Source organism: Caenorhabditis briggsae (assembly GCF_000004555.2).
Source record: "Caenorhabditis briggsae complete genome, chrX, whole genome shotgun sequence".
NCBI lineage: Eukaryota > Metazoa > Nematoda > Chromadorea > Rhabditida > Rhabditidae > Caenorhabditis > Caenorhabditis briggsae.
In genome coordinates, this window is record NC_013491.2 from 4,269,708 (window position 1) to 4,292,433 (window position 22,726).

A 22,726-nucleotide genomic window follows, 5' to 3' on the forward strand; every position below is an offset into this window, starting at 1 on the left:
GGACGAGGAGGAGGGAATGTCAAGAAAGGTCGCTAATCTCTTCCCAGTGTGTTCCGTCTTTTTTCCACCACTTTGATAGTCCTCTCTAAAAATTCAGGATCGTTAAAATCGACCGAAAGTGTTTCCATGTGCCACCCACTGCCCTCGCTTCAAGCGGTTTTATATATTACAAAGATTGTGCATTTTCGAGAAACGTGTGTATTTGCTACCTTTGTACTAAAAACGATACATCTTTGTCTGCAGTGGAGAAACCTCCAATTTGTTTAGTACTGAAATAACAGAGTAGCTAGAAGGTGGTGTGTGTGTCCGGGTTTCTTGGTTCCATGTATTTTTTTTTCGATTTCTTTATCTCATTTTTCAAGCTCTACACTAAAAAATCAACTCAAATAATATTTTTCAGCATTCATTGGTTAAAATAGTTCAGCACTCGAAAAATTGCCTCTACTCATTTGTACATTTTAATATAATCATATAGGCATGCTTGATTCTGAGAAAATGGTAAATAATCCAATCTAATTTTTAAAAAAGTTCCACTGATGAATTCTCTCATTGTCGCCGGATGCCAATGTTGCCTTAAGGCTTGTAATAGCAGGGCCCCCTAAATTTGATCCGGTTTATATCGTCTCCTGTAGAAAATATTGAAAAGTGGTCGACTAACAAAATGTTGGTTATGATAGTAAAAATGTTTTATCAATTGATTACTTTTTGATATTGTTCGCAGGAACCGAGATAAACAAAAATTTGTAAACAATGTTTATAAGTCTCACGAAAAAAAAGCTTGTATTCTCCCAATCACCGTAATTATGCTAGAAATCATTCCAAAAAAGAAGTCTTGGGGTTGAATTTCAGGGTATCGCGAATCAAATTAAATTAAAAAGAATTGAGTACTTTCTGAAATCTCTTTTTTAAAAATCAGGTCCATTCAATGCTGTTTCACGGCCGACAGCATAATTTTGATTCTGATACTTCTGAAATAGGTAAGATACGGCGCCTTAGCGGCTCTAGGGCTTAATACTGACTAATTGATTAGTACACGACAACCTTACCACAGCCTGATTCATGCTGCCGGCAGCGGCCAAAAATTGCACAGTCTTGGACTGATCCCACTTTTGTAGAAGTCTCGTGCATTCCTATGTAAACTCTATTCCTACCCAATATTTTCAAAAAGTGCACACATTCGAAAATTGAGTTGAACCGGACAACGATACCTAATAATAACTCGTTTTACCGCATGTTATGCAACTTTATTTCGATTACAGATCCCATTCCCATCTGTTGCAAACGCTACTAAAACTTCATCTTCTCTCCTTTTTCAACTTCCCACCGCTCCTCTTTTTGTGCTTCCTCTTTTCTTTATATATCTCTCCCGGGGATGGGGCCATTGTCGAAACAAAACTCAATCGCCGCCCCCTTTTCTTCAACCCCTTCTTCTGCTTCTTCGTTTCGTTTCTTCATCGCTTCGTTTCCTTCTGAAGGAAACGTTGTCGACATCGTCGTTCTCGGCCAACTTCTACTATTTTATTCAAATTCAGGATGCGTATGGCCCCACTGGTTGGGCCATTTGCTTATGAAGAAATTGCGACAATTGAGAACTTTGGGGGGGGGGGGGTAACGGGGAAAAGGGGAGCTCTTGTAATTAGCCGTGGTTTCTTACAAACTTTATTGTTTTGCTCGGTCCCCCCCCCCTCCTGTCCCGTACTTTTGTTTCAACTAACAACACTTGTCCCGAAATTCTTGTTTATCATCTGATTCGCCCCATTCACACATCGTTTGGAACATTTGGCTTCTTGCGTAATCACCCCGCTTTCTTCTTGCAACCATGTTCTTGCCTCCAATTGTCCTATGATTTCCGATGATGTCCATTGTTTGGGTCAAAGTCTCCTTCGAGAAACTAAACACAAAGTATCAAACTTCTCACTCTGAATCCAGCTAGTCTTAAGCTTTCCATTTCATCTCTGTTTCTTTTTTTTAATTACCCATTTAGTTTGAAACGTTTGAAACGTTTCCGATGCTTTTTCTCCCTAATCTGCCCATGGGAACTACATTTTCTTTTCGTTTAAATTCAATTGGCCTCCTCCTTGGTTACGCAAATCTTTTTATTCTATTTTTTAAAATCTTGGCAAAAAAAAAGACTCATGAAAAATTTAGAGCTACTCTCCCCACCATTATTCTCTTCCACATTACCAATGTTGTTGTTTACTCTTCCCTTACAGAAACAATGAAGACCCGACCTCTTTTTACTCTAATTTTGACTTTATATCTGCCGGATGTGTGCTCAAGATATGTTCGTGCCACTGGGGACACGTACATATGTCATTTATCCTGAAACGCGTTTTCGAAGTTTTCGGGTACAAGGAGCCAGATTTTCGATATTTTTTCAGCTTGAATTTCCTAAAATACTCTTTTCTCAATTTCTGTGAAAGATATAAAAAATCTGCTATCTGCAAAAATGTTGTTGATAACATTTTGAATAATTTATCAGTTCACAAACTTTTGATATTTTTTGTAGGAGTTGAGATAATTGAGTTCAAAGCCCAAGTAACGGATTTCCTCTGATAAAATCCCTGCCAAACAGTCAGCTTTGAACTCGATCATCTTGATTTATATAAAACATAATAAAATTGGTCAACTGATGAAATAGTGGTGAGATTATGATGAATAACCTATCAGTTGACAATTTTTTGTATTCTTTAGAAGGAACCGAGATAATTGAGCTCAAAGTGCAAGTACCGGCTCTAATAGAAGACCCACAATGAATTCTCTTTGAGCTCAATTTTCTCGGTTCCCTCAGAGGATATCGAAAATCACTTATTTGGTGATCTATTTATCATGAAATCACCAATATTTTATCAGTTAACAAAATGTTTATATTTCTCATAGGAACAGAGATAACTGAGCTCAAAGTTGACGGTTTAGTTTTTTTTACTGAAATATTAAATTAAGAAAAATAAATCCTATTTATCGTAGCACAGTAATCCTGAAATTCTAGAACCTTGAATGTATAGATTTTGAGTGGTTACTTTAGATTTGAAGGCTGATTTAGTTTATATCTGAACAGACACTCAGACATACACCCAATTTATGTTTCCCACGCTTCTGAGACTTTACGTAAAATTTTCATTGAACGCGTTTTCCCACCACCACCACTTCCACCGCCAGATAGTAAACGTTAATGCAAATCAACTACGAGGCGTGAACACAATGTGTACTACTAGTTTCTCGGGACGTTGACAGGAGCACCACGAGAATGAAGAAGTGCTGCCGGTGGTGGTGTTCTGGTCCGTCGCGGCCGCCGCCACCGAGCTTACTCTCATAATTACAACAGGCTTTTGTCAATTCTCGCAGCATTTTCCTCCTCCGATCAGGCAGAGGAAAAGAAGAATGGTTCGGTTGAGCGGGGGACCCTAGGAGTCAGTTGTCGGCAGGGAGAATGTCTCTGCATTCGATCCACTCCTCTCTATGACCTCACGACCTCTCTATGCATTTTTGTTAACCATTGGATTTACAATACATAGTTTTCTTATCAAGTTCATTTGCAAGCTTCCTTTGTTTTCAAAAACTTAGTTCCTGAAGACAAATCGCCTAGAAAATAGATAGAAAATAAAATTTAGAACATCGAAGCAGGAATCAGATAACTTGTTGTTTTCCCAGTTTTCGAGTCGAAATGTTACACCCCAAGAAGCTTTGTGTACATCCAAAACATTGTTTTTTTTCGCAAAGCGCGCACAAGAAATCATATTAGTACAACTGACATTCAATCCATTCTTTTTTCATTTTCGTCTCGTTGCTTTGCTCCAACGATACGGCTCACAAATTCATCAGATTTCGTTGCATGGTGCTCATCATCTCAAAATTTTTCTATATTCTTTTCTTTTTGTACGTTTTCATGAACCTCATCTCACTCTCCAAGGCCATATTTACGACAAATTGCTCTTTCTCTATCTCCTCCTTAAACGGCCGGGAGGAGGGCCATTGCGTGTAGATATGCCAAACTGAATTATCGGTATAATCGGGCTCATTAATGAACTTCTTGGAAGAGGAAGAGCACTGCCCCCTGCAGCCCTGTAAACAGATTTCGGGTCCCTAAAATGTTCCCGAGTTCCGACATTGGGTTTTGGTGGTACTTCAAACAAACTTTTTACTTGAAAATTGATTTTTTAAGTTCCTTTTTCTAAGTTCTCAAGTTCAGATAAGTGTAGAACCCTCTTGAAATTTTGAGCATTTTGCAAATGTTGTTTTTCTGGTTCCGCCTTCTGAAAAAAAAACGTACAGCTTTCTTTTCAAAAATTTCTAATCCTAACTTGATCCAGAAATCCTGGATTCTTACAAAACACGCATACACGCTTCTCATCGCGATAATAATAATTTTTATTCTACGCTTTTCTATCTCTTGCTCCCCCCTATCAAATTTGTTTCTCACCGGACTTTCCCAGTGATTAATTAGCAATTCTTCAATTTTGCTACATGATCTCTTGAGCACTGGATGTTGCCAAGATGCACCAGTTAATCCAGTTAGCGAGTCCTCAGTTTCTAATTGGTGTCTCGCGTCAATTTAATCACTTGAGCGGTCATCCGTAACCTTATGTAATTGTCTTCTGTGCAACATTGATTGCCTCAGAATATTTTTTCCTCAACCCTATAATTTTTGTTTCCTCTATTACCACATAGCCATCCTCTTTTTTTTCCCATATCAATTTCGCAAATCTAGTTCTTTATTAACTGGTCACTAGTAGCCGGATACGCTTCCCCCTATTTTTTTTTCCAATGCCGCCTGTCCTTTTCTCCAACATCTGTTGTGTGTGTGTGTGTGCTGCGTGAGGGTAATCTCATATTTCACGTTGTGCTAATCACCTTGTAGAAAAATGAGTGGATAGAAAGAAAGAAGTACTTTCTTCTGTCAAAAACCTTGTTTCTCCCCGAGGAGTGATCCTTCCAACTTTTTCGAGTTTGGGTAGTTTTGCCTAATTAGCATACGCGAGTCATTGTTCATCGGAAGGCGGATTGATGGATGAACACGTTAACAATGTGATGAGTGGGTTTTGAAAAAGCGTAGATGCTTGTGGAGTTCAAGCTCGAAACGTTTTTGTTGAGAAGTTGAGCCTTACATAGAATTTGGAAAAAAACCATATTTACTAAGATAGAAAGCCGCCCAAGCCGTCAACTTTGAGCTCGATTATCTTGATTTCTGTGAAAGATATTAGAAATTTGTCAACAAATAAATTAATTATAAAAAAGTGACCAATATTTTATCAGTTGTCAAGTTGTAGTTATCTTTCACAGAAATCGCGATAGTTGAAGTTCACAGTGGTCGATTTAGGTAGGTTTTTGTTAGAGGAAATACGGTATGTTATAATGATAGCAATGGTTTGAACGACATTTCGTTAAAGAAAATAGTGTGACTTTTACATAGAAAAATTAAAAAATCCATAGAATTTGAAAATTTGCCGACTTTCGAAAGCAAAACTTCTGTAACATTTTTGTGCAATTGATATACAAGTTACGAAATAGCCAAAAATCGCAAAACTGTCCTTGTGTGATTACGTTCGAATTTTGAACTTTATTATCCTCAAAATTAGATTTTCTCATTTTCTCATTTTCACACTCATTTTCATTTCAACTCGTTTTTTTGAAATGGTATAATCAACTACGATGAATGCTTTAAGCTTAATTATCTAGGTACTATGAGAGATATCAAAAAATTTACCTTGTAAATCATTTATCATAACGTTATCAATAAACGGATTTTAGATATCTCTTATAGGAACCGAGATAGTTGAGCTCAAAGTGCACGTAGTGCGCGGCTTCTATTTGAGCATTTACGGTAATTTCTAGATTGATCGTTCCGTCAAGAAAAATTCATTAGCTTGGAAGCATTCAGTCTATTATACTTTTTTCCCTCATCTCTATTCGAAAATGCAAAAAAAAAAGAAAATAAGTTCCATTTTTTCCCCTTTCCCTCGTTTTACCCTATTTCCTCTGAGCACATCTATGATGGACGTTGTTGCACAATGCATCAACGCTTTTGTCCAGTGCGAAAAAAGGACATTTATCTTATCCAGGCGGCTCCTCGTTTTCTGGGACACCAAAAACAAAAACGTGGGTTTTTTTTATCCATCTACTGTCTGTTGCAACTTGTCGTCTTGTCAAAGGCTCAAAAGTTGTCGCGCCGCCTACAAATGAGCATTTTCTTGCTCGCCTCGTCTTTTCGCTACTTCGTTTATCCTAAAACTATTCAATTTTTTTGCGTTTTCTTCCTTCGAGCCATCTCTTTATTTTAGTAGTATGTTTTTATTTTCAACCAATTCTTGCTCCCTTCTAATTTCTATTCCAGCCTTGTTTCTTCTTCTCACTCAATCAATTGCATATTGCCTCGGCGTCTAGTACCCAAAACATCATTAGTGATTCTCTCATAATACGTGTTTATTGAGGTTAGGCTATTAATAATCAAAAATTGAACGAGAGCCAGAGACACCTCAACAAGAGGGGTCCTCCCTATTCCGTGCCCTCTTGAATCACCCGGCCCAATTCTCAATTTGTAGGAGTCTCAAACGACTACATGACTCGCTTTCCCTTTTTCCACGAGCATCTTATTCTGTTCCTCTAATCCCATACCGCTTTTCGTGGTGCCCCCTCACCCCAATAAGCTCTCATGTCAACCACCGTAGAAAGGAGGTCCCCTCCCATTAAAACCTTCACCCCAATATGAGACCCCATTTGTTTTTCTGGGGGCGAAGGATTCTATGAATGTGACATATTGGTTAAATTTTTTTTGAATGCACCGGCTGAGGTCCCAGCTGGTTCGAAAAGTCAGAAATCATTCATTTTTTGGAAGTTTGCAATCTTATTTCGGGATCATTTCAGGCCATTTTGACCATTTCTAAGATTCTGGAGCTTGACTGTCAAGTTTCCGGACACTTCGAAAACTTTCGAGGGTGTAAAACAGACCTAGATAGAAGAATTTACATTCAGAGAATTTTTTGAAAATCCTCAGTTTTAGAGCTATTTGTCTATTTCTGAAGTTCCCCCTTTTTTGGCCTTTTTTGTTTCGAAAACTAGATGAAAAGGTATTTATCAAAAAATCGGCAAATAGCTAAAAAAACTGGGAGTTTCGGAAAATTCTACGAATGCCCAATTTTTGATCCAAATCTGTTTTACACCTTTCAAAATGTTCAAAGTGGCCGGAAACTTGGCAGACGAGCTCCAGACACCTGAAAATGATTAGATTGGCCGAAATACAATTGTAAAGAATGTTTTTGCATACTTGTAACGGGCCGGGCCGGGCCGGACTTTTCCCCGAATTTCGGAGGCCCGGCCTGGCCCGGCCCGGCGGGCCTGTCATTCCACAAATTTCGAAAGTTTCAAAAAACACCGAGTCGGAATTTTACAAGTATGTGTTTTTGTATATTTGCTGTATGCACTTCTCATTAAAACTGGTTCTTACCCTGTCAATTTTCTCACTTACTGTATAATCATACGGTTCCTACGTCTGGGAACCAAAAGCTTTCCCCTCCAATCATTCTAAACGAAAAAATTTAATGAGAGACTACCTCCCGGTTAGCTTGGGTCCCGCTGGGGAGGGGAGCGCCTTTAACTTTTTGCAATGTGAGAAATGTGTGTGTGTGTGTTTGCGTCTTGCGCTTCCACATCATCATTTCTTATCCCCAAAAATTTTCGCGCTTCTCAACTTTCTCTCGTTTCTCGCCCAAATGATTGAGCACCAAAACAATCGGAAGATATCGGACAGCTGGACGTGTGTCCTGGCTCGAAGAAATTACCAACTCGTCCCCAAAGGGCGGGGGGTCCAACAAAAATGTCCGAGACAAAAAACCTTTTTTCAATAATGTTGCGTGATGTCCTTTTCTCTTTATCCAAGCTTCTTTATTATTCTTTCTTTCAAGCATTTTTCTTAGAAGATGTGATATAAAACATTTCAGGCAGAATGGTACGGTGGCTATTATGGCCACTGTTTGTGCTTCAGTTGGTCATTTGCCAACAATTGCAGCAACGAATAGTGGAAGCACCAAAAGACACACTAGCCGCAGTTGGAGAAACTGCCATTCTGACATGTCGAGTCGAACATCAAGTAAGTGTGATCAGTGAGCTTTTTTGAAAACATGAATAGCATTTGGTCAAAGAAAAGTTCCGTGTGTAGGAAATCTTTGATTGGGTTAGAGCACATTTGCATGAATTGAATAAAAAATAATTTTTAAAAAAATGACGTTCTTGATTTTGCAGCAAGGACCAGTTCAGTGGATGAAAGATGACTTTGGATTGGGTACCGATAGAGACAAACCGCTGCCGGGTAATAAGAGATATCGGATGGTGGGAAGTGCGGCAAATGGAGAGTATAATTTGGAGGTAGGGGGTTTTTTGAAATTAGGATTTTTTGAACATTTGAATTTTGCTTTTTTGGTAGTATTTAAAACATGAAAAAAATTTTAATTTCTAAAAATTTATATTTAAAATTTAAATGATGCTTCAGACCTAGCAAATTCAGAAGTATGTAAATTACCGTCAGATGAAATATATAACAACATATTTTTCAGGTAATTTTCAATCATTTTGACCATTTTCAGGAGTATGGAGCTTGAATGTCAAATTTCTGATCACATTGAAAGTCTTGAAGAGTTCAAAACACATCTAGATCAAAAACTGAATTGGCAGAATTTTGAAAAAGTTCTAGTTTTTCAGATTTTTGTTGATTTCCGGAAGACACCTGTTTTTCACATTTTCCGTACAAAAACTAGCTGAAATGGCTGTTTTTCAAAAACCGACCAACAGATGAAAAACTGAAAATTTTCGAAAAAAATCTGTGAACACAAAGTTTTTAATCTAGGTCTGTTTTACACCCTTCAAAATTTTCAAAGTAATCGAAAACCTGACAATCGAGCTCCATACTCCTGAAAGATGTCACAATGGCCAAAAATTAATCGAAGATTAATTTTTTTTATATCTCTCGGACCGTTTCTGTACATAAATAACATTCAAATTGTGCTTCAGACCTACCAAAATTTATCGTAGATCAAATTCCATTTAGCGAATCTTATATTGATGAGATAGCCCGCGAAAGATATTTTTAAACAAAATGCAAACCTATTTTTAACATCAATGCCATTTTTTCAATATTATTTTTCCAGATCTCGAATGTCACACTTTTTGACGATGACGACTTTGCTTGTCAAATTTCGGAATCCGACCACGCCAAGGCAGTTGTCTCAAGTAAAGCAAAGCTCACTGTCCTAGGTATGTTTGATAGTGCGAATTCCTAAAGTCCAGCGACTTTACACTGGCTTGATTTTTTCTCCGTGAAAAATTGTTTCACACAATCTCAAATTTCCCGGTTTCCCATTCTTTTTCAAAACTTCGAAAACTTCATTCTTGATTAACTTGCTATGAAAATGAAATGACAGATCGGCGCGTCGCGCGGTCACTGCCAATTAATGTCATCATAAACGTGTCCACACTGCCAGCGCCAATTTATCTCTGAAGTGGCAGTTGAAGGGGGTACGCATCGCCCAATCCGCGCGGTTGTCGTTCACCCCGTGGCTCTCCTTACCACCATCCGATTTGCCCTGCTTCTTCTGATATGGTCCAGAGGAAGCAGCTGCTCTATCGGTGTTGAGATGGAACACACAAACAACGCCGCTTGTGGGCCGGCCGGGGATTGATTTCTGGGACCGGCGGCGGTGTAAATCTCATCGTCGGTGTCATTATTCAAATAATGCGGGCTGGTGTGGTGAATATTTTCACATAGGCAGATAGGAGGAATGAGAATCGGAAATTAGAGGGAAAAAGAGGACCACAATAACAATTTTTTTTATTTTCAGTCCGACCGACACCTCCGAAAATTGTCAAGAGTCATCACTCTCTGAAAGCCATCGCTGGAGATCCCATCACACAATCATGTCTATCCAGGAAAGGAAAACCTCCACCAACCATCGGATGGGCCATCGCGTCAGATGAGCATGGAAAACATATTATTGCATGGCTCGGAGAGTCAAGGTCAAAATTTGGAGGAATTCATGGTAAAAATAACGGGCAACTGAAAAGGAAAATGAAGATTCTTTCAGCAAAACCAGAAATCTCTCAAGAAACCGTGATTGCTCATGTAAACGAGACAACTCAAGTTGAGGGAGGAGAACACAAGTCTCGTGAGGACTCCAACATCTACAGTATCATGAGCAATTTGAGGTAAAATTTGAAAAATGTGTTTTTTCAAAAAATTATTTTTCCGAGAAGGAATTTCGAAAAAGTGGAAAAATCGAAATTTTTGTGACTTTCCAAAAAAAAATTTTAGCCAAAATTAATTTATCAGGTTTCAAAAATTTGCTGGAGCTTTTTTAGGTTTCGAAAAACCTTGTTTTAGAAGAAAGGGAAGGCGGAACATTCTTTGAGTTTTTTTTTGGATTACGGTATGCATTTCGGCGGGACTGTGTACTGTAATTAATGCCAAGACATCGCGTAGTAGTAATCATATACAGTACCTGTCACGAAAATGTATGCAAAACCGTATTTTTCCGTCACATTTCGGCAATTTTGGCCATTTTCGACATTCTTGATCTCAGCTGTCAAGTTTCCGATCACTATGAAAATTTTAGAAAGTGTAAAACAGACCTAGATTTACAAATGTTTCCTGAAAATTCCTTGTTTTTACACTATTAACCGATTTCTGAAAAAAAAACTGTTTTTCACGTATCAGCACAAAAACGCGCCAAAAATGGGTGTCTTTCAGAAATAAGCGAATAACGGAATAACTAAGAGTTTTTTGAAAAATTCTGTGAATAGATAGATCCTAATCTAGGTCTGGTTTACACCCTCCCAAGTTTTCAAAGTGATCGGAAACTTGACTACCGAGTTCCAAACTCCTAAAAATGGTAAAAATGACAGAAAATTATAATTTTTTTCAGTTTCATCCCTCGACCCGAAGACGATCACAAATATCTCGTATGTATCAGTCAACATATGACATTCCCCAACAAGGTAAGAACGAAAAAATAACAATATATTTTCGTGAAACACTAATTTTCATCTTGACCCTGTCTACTCAGATCGAAGTGGATTCTGTCAAACTGGCACTACGCTACGCGCCTCAAATCAATCTTACTATTGCATCGAAAATTCCGTTGAGAGAGAATGGATCGGCGCTACTCGCATGTAATATCAATGCCAAACCATTAGATAACGTCAAAATCAACTGGTACAAGGGCAACCAAAAGTTGCGAGAAACTGGAGACGTATGTTGTGAATAAAGGGGAATGAAATGTTGAAAATTTTCAGACTCTCACCTTTGAAACGTTGAAAATGGAAGATCATAATAGAGATATCTATTGCGAGGCTACAAATGAGATTGGTACTACTCGTGGCTCAATTAAGCTTAATGTTGCTTGTAAGTTCCCTTCTTTTTAGATGGTCTTTTTTGAAACAGAAATGCTTTAAAACTTTTTTTTTGATGCGTCAGCAGAGCAGAAAAGTTCTTTCGTCACAAGAGCACAAAAGTAGCTCAACCGATGAATCTTGGATGTTGCTATTAAATTATTCAGCTTGGCTAATTCAATGACCATGACCCAAGTTCGCGATGTTTCCAAAAGAAACAGATAAATCACAAACAAAAATAACCGTTTTTGCAGTCGGCGCACGTATCATGTCAACATCACAGGATAAGGAAGTGAACGAGGGCGACAACGCATTCTTCCATTGCGCAACACTGGCTAATCCGGCGCCAGCAATTTACTGGACGCGAGGAGATAGTGATGAGATTATTGGGCACGGAGAGAAGTGCGATCTGGGAATTAAGATACCTTAAAAATAATAAAACATTACAGTTTAACACTGGAGAACGTGAGGACGTGGCAACAAGGAAACTACAATTGTACGGCTACTGTAGATGGTTTCAGAAAACAAGTCCTTTCTCATTACCTGCATATCAGAGGTTGGCGACTGACAGCTAATCTTGAGATCTTAAGTATTTATAGGGCCACCAGCGGTTTCTATGAGAGATGAGGTGTCAGCTTCACTCGATGAAGCAACCGAGATTATATGTGAGATTAGTGGAAGACCCAAGACTAATAATGTCAGATGGACATTAAATGGAAAGGAGATTAACTTTAACAATGGGAGGATTACGGTAAGTTATACAATGAAGATTAGATTCTTTCGAAGAGCTTCGAAAAATGAATCACCAAAAAATGTCTTTTTCAGGTTCACCAGTACCCGAAACCATATGGCAAGGAAAGTATTCTAAAAATCAAAGATCTTAAAGAAGAAGATTTTGGTGTGTACAACTGTTCTGCAAATAACGGACTGGGATTCGACAATCGAGGAGCGCTGCTCAAAAAACGAAACTTGTTTGATTGGATTGGTATGTACTACTGTATATCCAGTGCCATTCAATACGATGTATAGAAACAAATGTTTAAGATTTTTGTACATTTTCAGAAGTCTGTAGTTCAGCTGTCAAGTTTCCGATCACTTTGATAATGTTGGAAGCTGGGAAACCGACTTACATTTAGATCAAAAACTTTGAATTCGCTAATTTTTTGACAATTCCTAGTTATTCAGCTATTTTCCGACTTCTGAAAGAAGTCTGTTTTTTTCTCGTTTCCAGTACAAAATCAAGCCAAAAAAGGTGTTTTTCAGGAATCGGCAAGTTTCTGAAAAGCTGAAAATTTTCAAAAAAAATATTTGAATGCAAAGTTCTCAATCTAGGTTTTTTTTTTCACACTCCAAAGTTTTCAAAGTGATCCAAAACTTAACAGCCAAGCTCCAAACTACTGAAAATACCAAAAATCAACCGAAAAATAGGTTTTCGTATTTCTGATTGAACGTTACTGTATATCTAGAAGTTTAACACCTCACTATATATTTTCAGTGATTACAGCCAAGTACGACCGCATGGTGGCCCTTGCAATTCTCAGCGCTGGAATTCTGTTGGCTTCCTTGCTCTGCTGCCTTGCATGTGCAGAAATTGCAGATCGAAGAAATCAAAATTCATTGGTTAGTTGATTTTTTTTGACTACGCAGATGCTTTTATTTGCAACAAATTTCAGGTTCAGATGACCAATCTGACGTCACTGTGAAGTGCGAGGCTTTGGATGGACAATATTTCCCGGAAATGTACAGTAGCAGTCCAGTGGATAATGTTCATTTGTCAACCAAGGTTTGACATAAATAGAATCTTTAAAAAAAACGGTTTTCAATTTTTCTGTTTTTAGGATTACATCTCCATCCCACAAAACAATCCGGATTTGGACTTCCTCGCAGCAAATGGCTCTTTCGGCCCGCCCGGAGGACTTTATCCGAAATGTGTCAACAACTCGGCAAATGAATACATCTACAACCGGTATGAACACTCATATGGATCGTTTGGAAGTGGACTATCAACGCCTGGAGGTACTAACACCGCATCTCCCATCTGTGTGCTTAACCAATTATTCCTCTTCTTATTTCAGGAATTTCAGATATGTACGGTGTAGCCATGGGGGACAAATTGCCGGTGATGGAGACGTTGCAAGAGGTGGAGACTCCCAAGACGTCTAACTACAATTTTCTGTCATCGCCGGACGTGGTCCGACCCATCAGCCGAACATCGACACACGTGTAGTATGAAAAGAAACTTCCTGGTGCCAATATAATTATACCATGTTTGTAAAAAACTTGTACTGTTTAAAAGTGCATATTTTTCTTCCCTGTTTACCACTTCTATCTCTTCTTCTCATCTTTTTTTGGTTCGTAAACCTTCCGCCCTTTTTTTCTCATTCATTTCCCCCCTCTCGACTCTGAGAAGATAAATCAAAATGATGCTGTGTCATGAACTTCCGTTCTACTCCTCGTTTTTTTCTCTGTAGCCCTCCTCATTTATTATCTAAAACTCTAAACGGGTCTCTCTTGCCATTCTTCATCCTTTTTTTGACCCACCAATCGTTTTTCCTTCGGCGGCCTCTCCTCCTCCCCTTCTCATTGACCCCCCCCCCCCCCCCCGGCCTCCCTTTCTCAAGATGGTTTTCCTCTGTACAACAACTATAAATTATTAACGGCCATTATATCCCCGTTTTCAAAACTCACCTCCCCTTGAAAACCGAATTATTGTTCCGCGCTGTTTTTGCAAGCCCTCCCCTTCTCCCCGTCCCCGAATGCATTCTAGTCAAATCTGCAATAAAGTATTACACGTCAAGATCGAAGCTTGAAGGTTTTGCAACAGGTGGTTTTGTTTGGAAAAGTGCATTATGGTCATGAATGGGGAACTGCTATTTCTGTTGCTCGAAATTTTAATTTCAGCAGATTACTTTAGATAGAATCGGCAGTTTTCAACTATCACCTTCAATAGATGGGTTCAATAACGTTCAATTTTGAGCCATTTTATCTCAATACCTGTCAAAGAAAAATTGATGACATTGTCATGATCATGCTATCAATTAACACATTTTTCATATCTCTTAAAGAAATTGAGCTGAAACTTGAGATCAAGGAAAAAACTGTATCTCTGTTTGTTGTGAGGCTTCTTATGTGCTCCCTGTTACATTAGATCCCATCTTCTCCTTGTCAACTCATTAGCGTCAATTCTTGATCGTGATTTATAGCGGGTACTTTTTCAATCTTGTGGTCCCCATCAGCTTCTATCACTTACTCTCCACTTTTTCATTCGCTTGCGGTTTTTCTTCTGAGCACTGGTGTCCTACGAGATTCTTTTCAATTCAAAAAAAAACGTAAGTTATTTGCAAATTACAGCTTCTGACCAAAAGCATATTGTTTTGATAGTGTGTCCCATTTAGTCTAATTTTGGAACAACACAATCACTGACTTCATCGTATTAGAAGCCATTCTCAGAAAGCACTACTACTCTTTGTTCTCAAAAAACTTCCATCCAATCCCATAGAACATTATCCCCTTCGCTCATTTGCCTAATCCGGTACGTCACGCGGTTAGCGCCATGGCTCCTGCGCGCGGGTCCGCTGCTCTATAATTGGTATAGGTGCCTCCGGCCTCATTTTGAATGAGAAATCTTCTTGCTATTTTATTATATCCTGTTCCGATAGACGGAGATTTTTGAGCAGATGGTTATGCGCGTGGACTAATTAGTCATAGCATTAGGTTATGCATACCTTCTCTGGGATGAATACAGGAGCTTTAGGCCCAGATCCGAAAAATGACGGGGTTACTCCCTTCTCCAAAATTCCGAAAATTCAGATACCGTAAGCAAAAGCCTGAAGCTATTTCAGATTCATGGCATTTTCAGCTTTAGTTAAAAAACTACAGTAATCCTATTCCGCTCCTGCTGAAAAACTTCAATTATCATTAAGAAATGATGTTTGAAATTTGGCAAAAGTTGAATGAAAAATTAGGGGTTAAAAAACTATAATAACTTCGGTGCATGAGCACCCAATAACTTTTGGTTTTTATGCCTTTAATCAAGGCTTATGTTGAGGTTTGCTGGTCAATTTAAAAACTTTGAGCCAAATTATCTCGGTTGCTGTCAAAGATATCGCAAAGTGGTAAACTGATAAAATGTTTATCATAATATCACTTACATTTTTTTAGTGAACAACTTTGTCTCATCTCTCAAAATAACAGAGATAATTGAGCTTAAATTACAAGTAAGAGATGGGCCTCTATCAAAGGAAATACTGTAACTATTTCAATAAACTTATACACCAGCTTCCTTCCTCCCAAACGTCTAGTCTCAAAGTCTTGGTTCCCACGCCTCTCCCTCTAATGCTCTTCAATTCATCAAGTCGACTTTTTAAAGTCTCAGGGCTCAAATCTGACCTCAACCCGTCATCTTCCCGCTCAATCAAACTTTTTTGCACCTCTTGACATTCATTTGATTTATTTCCATCTTCAGTTTTCGGCTTCAATCATGCCGCAAATTCGAATCAAAAAGTGTTTCATTCCTCGCCCTCTCACATGAGTAACATTTTTTTGCTTTTTTTGCTTCCAGCTTTTCTGTAATGACGTGTTTTCCGGATAGCTATATGTTTGATCCGTGGGATGAAAAAGTGCAGAAATGCTTTGGGTGGCATACTGTACTGTGCAGAAAAAAAAATTCAGAATATAAAAAAAAAAGTTTTTTTGTTTCAAAAATCTAAAACCAAGAAGAGATAAAAATGATAAGGCTTCCAGATCTCAAAATCTCGAAATCTTCACATGTTCTTAAAATCGCTTTTTAATTCCTTAATACCCGAAAATATAAGGAAGCCCTATTTGATAGAAAACTGCTCCAACAATTTTTCTCTGACACGTTCTACCCATCCTCTTTGATGTATGGTGCTCTCAACAGGTGCAACATGTTCTTCCTCTTCTTTCCTAAAAGCTGATTTTAGGTCATTCATAATTGTCCAATTTCCACAAAAGGTTCTTTTATGGTCTTCACCCTCTCCCTCTCACCCAAATGACCATTCGTTTCGTTTAATGTGACTTTTTTTCATATAAATGACAGGTTCCCATTTCCTCCTCTTCTTTCTTTTTTTCGTTCTCTCTTTTTCCAAACCTAGGTCATTAGAAATTATGTGAACCGCCCGAGAGTCTGCCTTACCATTCCTGTTCTGTTCTTTTTTTCTTAATCAGTGACAGTCAGATTATATTTTACATTTTTTATCAATGCACCTTTGGTCAGTTTCCGCTTCTTTTTAGGAAACTTGGAGTTCTCTGATTCACCAATTTAGAAAAAAGAAAGAAACACGAAGTAGAAAATAGAAAAAAAAACGGAATGCGCGGACGTCCGAGAGCTCACCATTACAAAAAAAAAGCGGTGGCAGAAAGTTTTTCAAACCAGAATCTTTTTTTTCCATGTTTTAGAATATATTTAGCATATTTCTTTTCTCACCGGCGGCATTCTCTCATTACTTTTTCATCGGCCATGACACCTAGGACAATCCTAACCATTATTTTTTTTCTGTTGCGTGTTTCCGCTTCTTCCATTTCTTCTTTCCCCTCAAAAAGGGGTCATTTGGGAATACCAGCACAATAAAAAATCTGCTGGAAGAAAATAGAAAAAAGAAGAAGAAGGAAAGAAAAAAGGGTCAGAGTTCCGTCGACTGGTTTCAAAATGAGTTGGGGCGGGAGAGGAAAAAAATCATCGACATGATTCTCATCTGTCATTCTTTCTTTTTTCCAACCCCTATCCTTCATGCTCTTCTCCTCTACTCTTGACCCGTCACAATTTCCGTTTTGCACTTTTTCATTTCGTCCCTATCATCAATTTGATTTGAAGAACTTGCACTTTTAAAAGAGAGATCTTAGGTCTTGTACAGATTTGGGAGGAAGAAATGAGTCAGAATTGCTAACACCTGTGTGCTTAAACATGTGGTAGAATGTGCTGCCCCCTTTAAAAGTGCAAGCGGTCATTTCTCACCCTAGCTCTTTTCGCATTGAACTCTTTTCTGATAGAACGGGGCGTGTGCCATTGACCGATCAAAAGCAAAAAAGGTCTTATCACATACTATCATTTCCTGGATGATCTGTCCCTCCTTATTTAGAAGTTTCAGGCTCCGGACAGGGATGTTCGGAATGATATTTGTCGGAATGTCGAAAATTCGCTTTCAAAATTTTAGGAATTTCGGAGTGTTCCGATTTATGAACTTTTGGGTTTTTGGAATCTTGGAATTTCCCGATTTTTGAAAATAAGGAATTCCGGAATTTCGAAGTATTCCGATTTTGAAATTTTCGGAATTCCGAGTTCCGTTCCGAACATTCCTGGTTCCGTTGGAACTTTTCGAACTTTTTCCTTCTATCACTTTTCACTTATGTGCTCGAACTTTTTTCTCTTCTTTTTTTTGCTTCTCCTTCTCCTAAAGTCATTGAATAATTGAGTTGAGAGCTCCCCCAAAAGTTCTTTTCCCCCAAACGACACACATATTCAATCAAGTCTCTATGTCATTAAATTTATTTTTTTCTTCATCTTTTTCTTCAACTCCCCCCTTACCCGAAATTGTCTCTCTGAACTGCAAAAAAAAGAAGATGGCAGAAAAGCGGAAGTCAATATCAGTAAAGATAGCGTTCAGGGATGCAAACCTACAATTTCCGGCCAAGTCCCGGATTATCCGCGCCTCGATTTCTGTCAGAAGCCGCTAAAAGTGCAAAAGGGGAGTAGGGAAAGAGAAATGAGCAAAAGTTGTGTTGGTCAAGAGGAGCCCCAAGGCTCGAGGGTGCATTTTTTATGACTTTGGCCGCTTCCATTCATTCATCAAATGTTTGAGATTCCCATTTCTTTATTTAGCATATCCTTCTGTGGAGTTTCCTTTGAATTAAAAAAAAATAGCATCAATTTTGAGTTTTGTGAAAAAGCGTGAGTATCTGGCCATCAGCATGAGTCAATTTCACTTTTTATCACGAAAAAAGTGTGTTGGAGGACGAGTATAAAAAAGTTTGTTGGAGGAAAAGTACTTGATAACGCAAGTGTGCTTTTTTATTCCAGCCAAAAAAGGGCAACATTATTCCAAAGACTCCTTTCTATGAGGAATTTCTTTTTCGATAAATTTAATTGTAGGAAATTGAGACTAATTATCTATTGAGAAAAAGAAAGAACTGGAAATGAGATAGATTTTTTCATGCACAATTTTCTTCGAAGCTCTGATGACCGGAAATTTGCGGGGTAGAGAAGTTTTAGAGAGAGAGAGAGAAAAGGAAAAATTGAAGACAGATAGTTCTCTTCCTAGACAGGAAGCGAGAGTTCTCAAGTTCGGATTCAGTTCGGGTTACTGTAGAAAATGCTTTTTTAAAAAGTTTTTTTGTCTTTTAATTTTTTGTTCTATGAATTGTTGTCCTTTGGATTACTGTAACTTTTCAGAAAAATTTATTTTCTAATAAAGTTAGATTCTTTTTCCTTTTCTCTCTTATTCTTTTTAAACTTTCGATATATGAATAAGCAAAGAGGAGAGTGTGTTGCTAAGTTCCCAAAAAGAGGAAGAGCTTCCCGAGTCACATTTATGCTGCTCACAGATCCCACCTTCTCTAAAAAGTTAATCTTGACTTTTTAGAATTTGGGTTCCTTGTGAAATGTTTTTGAGATAGTTCAAAAATTCTCAAAAAATTTAATTTTCACATTTTTACAAAAATTATAAAACTATTTTGTATTTTTTGCTTTTCTCTATCTCTACGATCCTCTCTTTGTTTCCTTCCCCATTTTCCTTTCCTTCCAAAAATCCGACTGAAACGGGACAATTTAGCGTAAGCTCTTTACTACGGGGCTCACATGACGTAGGCGGAGATTGAGGAGAAAATAGAGATCTAAAAGAACGGGTTGGAATGTTTGAAGCTGGCCACGCCTTTCTTTTCCCGCGCCTTTTCCTTATTCCTTTTGAATGCGTGTTCAAGAGCTGTGAACTACGGTAGGTGCACTTCTAATAGCCGCAAAAATTGAGAATAATACTAGTTTTCTGAAATTCACGATTGCCTTGAAACCTGTAATATAACGGCTCCAAACTTTTAACCTTGAGCTAAGTTATCTCGATTCCTGCCAAAGATACGAAAAGCTGTGAATTGTTTTTCGTAATCTCAAAAATTTTTTATTTGTTGTCACATTTTTGATACCTTTCACAGGAAATGAGATATAAGGGCTCAAAGTTGGCGGTTTAGAAGATATTCTATTAGAGTCCATGTTTACGGTATGCTATTTTATGTTCACTTACTGAGGGATTTTGATTTTAAGAGCCTAAAACTGATAAATGATAAACCCAGGACAGCTTATTTTGTTATCCCTGTAACTAATTCTCGGATTCTTCAGTATTTTTCTAGTTTTTGATATATCGTCTTTTTTCCAAATAAGTCGCCTACAAAAAACTACTGTGGCGCGGAATTCCTATTTCCATTTTTCGGTTTTTTTTTTAATTTTTGAGTCACACTGTAATTCTTACAAAATTCATTTTCAGCCTCTAAACGTCATATGATCTATTTTCTCGCATGCCAGTCGAACACAATTGTTTCTATTCCCAATTTCTCAATTCTAGCCAAATCATCAGCATTTTTAAAAGCTTTTTTCTAGATAAAAAACTATTTCTGATTTTTTTCCTCCTCTATCCTCGTGATTTTGTCTGACTAAAATGTTTTATATTTTTTGTTCTAAAATTGTAAGAATGATTTCCGACTTGAATTACTGCTCCCAGAGTTTTTTTTTTGGGATTACGGTAGTTTTATATGTGTTCTGGTCGGTGTATTCTATTTCCATTTCTAATTTCGTCCTGTCTAGAGCATGAATAAAGCTGCTCGTTTGTTGCCTAGTTCCAAAAGAGAGCGAGAAGAGTCCAAAAGAGAGCGAGAAGAATCCACCAAGATCTTTCATTTTGTGAGAAGCAGAGAACAATACTAGGAATGACTAGATCAAACTCTCCAAAAATGTGAAGTATAGTTCTTGAGAATCTTAAGCTAGCCTCCAACTAAAAACTTCAGAAGATAGAAATTTCCGAAATTCCCATGAACTTCTAAATGTCCTTTGGTTTTTAATTTTTTACGGTCACAATCCAATTTACTATTTCCCATCATTTTTCAATTTTCCTTTCACTGAATGTCAGCGCCTCGTGCTTTTTGAGGGCCCGTGGGCGCAGACAATGTTAATGACATTTTTGTGCTCTTGACGTATTTTACCGTATGCTTCCTGTAATTTTTTACGGGATTCAAGAATGGGACACGTAAGAGAATAGCTGGAGCTGCGAAGTGACCTTGCTCTTTGACATCTGTAATAGGTATTACTGGATTCCGAGCCCCGTTTCTCAAGGAAAACTGCTTCAAACTGGATTTTCGATTTTTTAAAGAAATTGATGCATTAAGAACATTGCCATTTTTGAGTTGTATGAATCAAAACACTGTTTTGTTCCAACTGATCAGTAACCTCTTGAGAACAAAGATTTCATCAAAACGCTGAGTTTTTATAATTTTAGTCAATCAAGCTCTAGTCGAACAAAACAACGAAAATGTGACATAGTGACTAATATCCGGTTCGAAACAATTCTCCAGAGAATAAAGATTAGTCATATGAATCTATTTTTTTTTCGAACCAGTTTTATTGTGAAATTTCGCTTATTCTTCATCATTTCTCCTGTTTTCTGTTCATTCCGTCCTTTTCTCGTGCAATATTTTTCTTTCTGTGTTGACAGATAATTTGTGAAAATAGGTTAAACCTTATGTGGATTACGGGAGTTATTTCGAGTAATAGATTCCGAATAATTTATGTATTCCACTACTTTTCTAATTGACTCGGCTAGACAACAAAAAAGTATTCCAAGAGAATTTCAAAAAAAAGGGTAAGAAAAAATTATTTCTTTTTAATTAAATTAGCTAGCCGCTTTTACTTTTCTGAATTATGTATGAATGTCTCAAGTCTTACACCCACTTAGATTGGAGTCAAGTGAGATTTCAGTCTAAAGAATTTATAGAGTACAGATAACCTCTGAAAATTGTAATGTGCTTATGAACTTGTGATACGGTTGTGACTCAACTTTTGAATAATTTGATCAGAAAGCTGCTACAAATTTGTTATTGAATTCACTTTTTTGTAGAAAAAATTTAATTGAAAAATTTTCTGATTTGTTCTCTTTTCTTCGAATTCAAATACAATGGGATTACTCTTCGTCAAAAGTACAAATTGTGAGATTTAGAGATTGATCAGAATCTCAGAATCTCAGAATCTCAGAATCTCAGAATCTCAGAATCTCAGAATCTCAGAATCTCAGAATCTCAGAATCTCAGAATCTCAGAATCTCAGAATCTCAGAATCTCAGAATCTCAGAATCTCAGAATCTCAGAATCTCAGAATCTCAGAATCTCAGAATCTCAGAATCTCAGAATCTCAGAATCTCAGAATCTCAGAATCTCAGAATCTCAGAATCTCAGAATCTCAGAATCTCAGAATCTCAGAATCTCAGAATCTCAGAATCTCAGAATCTCAGAATCTCAGAATCTCAGAATCTCAGAATCTCAGAATCTCAGAATCTCAGAATCTCAAAATCTCAGAATCTCAGAATCTCAGAATCTCAGAATCTCAGAATCTCAGAATCTCAGAATCTCAGAATCTCAGAATCTCAGAATCTCAGAATCTCAGAATCTCAGAATCTCAGAATCTCAGAATCTCAAAATCTCAGAATCGTTCTAGATGTATTGTTCTTTTTCTATGTTGGTTACTTTCAAATGTACTGAAAATGTCGAATTCGCATAGTGTGACTGTACATAATTGGGACCAATTTCATAACACCAATTTCATAAAAATTAGCCCCATTTTTCGAAAATTTCACTTTTTTTGCTTCATTTTTCTTTTCCCCACATTTCTTCCTTTTTGAAATTTCCTATCCTAGTTCTCCTGAGATACTCTTGGGAAAGTCAATCTGTTCTAAATTTGGCTATTCAAAAAGCGGATTACTCAGTTCAAGCTATAAAAATTGTATTCCAATTCTGATTACTTTTTCTCTCTGATGAATCTTTTCTGGTTCTGGTTTTCTAAGTAACATACATTTTGAATTTTTCAAAAATACTGTAGTCTTATCATCCCTCAGTTCTAGCTACCGAGTAACAAAAATTCTGTTTAAAAGAATATTTTCAGTACAATGTATCTCTCGCAGTGTCCATTCTCTTGACCACCGCTAATCCAATTTTAAGCCGCTTTCGGAACATTATACGACAGAAAAAAATGCAACGAAAGCTAATTAAATCAACTATTGGGTTATTTTTGATGTTACACGTTTTCTTAGCTCTTTGTAATACGTTCCAAAAAACAAAAAGTGCTTTTGAATACGAGATTCTTAAT

General features: G+C 37.5%; 1 protein-coding gene across 1 annotated transcript; it reads left to right on the forward strand.

The window, feature by feature from the left end:
- Nucleotides 1–7,939: 7,939 nt before the first annotated feature.
- On the forward strand, nt 7,940–13,600 carry Cbr-syg-1 (the record flags this gene model as incomplete). The annotated part of the gene is made up of 15 exons (XM_045239066.1): nt 7,940–8,083; nt 8,236–8,358; nt 9,138–9,243; nt 9,828–10,191; nt 10,908–10,980; nt 11,049–11,234; nt 11,278–11,386; nt 11,628–11,775; nt 11,823–11,929; nt 11,973–12,124; nt 12,199–12,358; nt 12,869–12,997; nt 13,047–13,156; nt 13,212–13,389; nt 13,449–13,600. The coding sequence occupies 15 exons, from the start codon at nt 7,940–7,942 to the stop codon at nt 13,598–13,600; spliced, it is 2,241 nt and encodes a 746-aa protein (XP_045092028.1).
- Between the last annotated feature and the right edge of the window lie 9,126 nt (nt 13,601–22,726).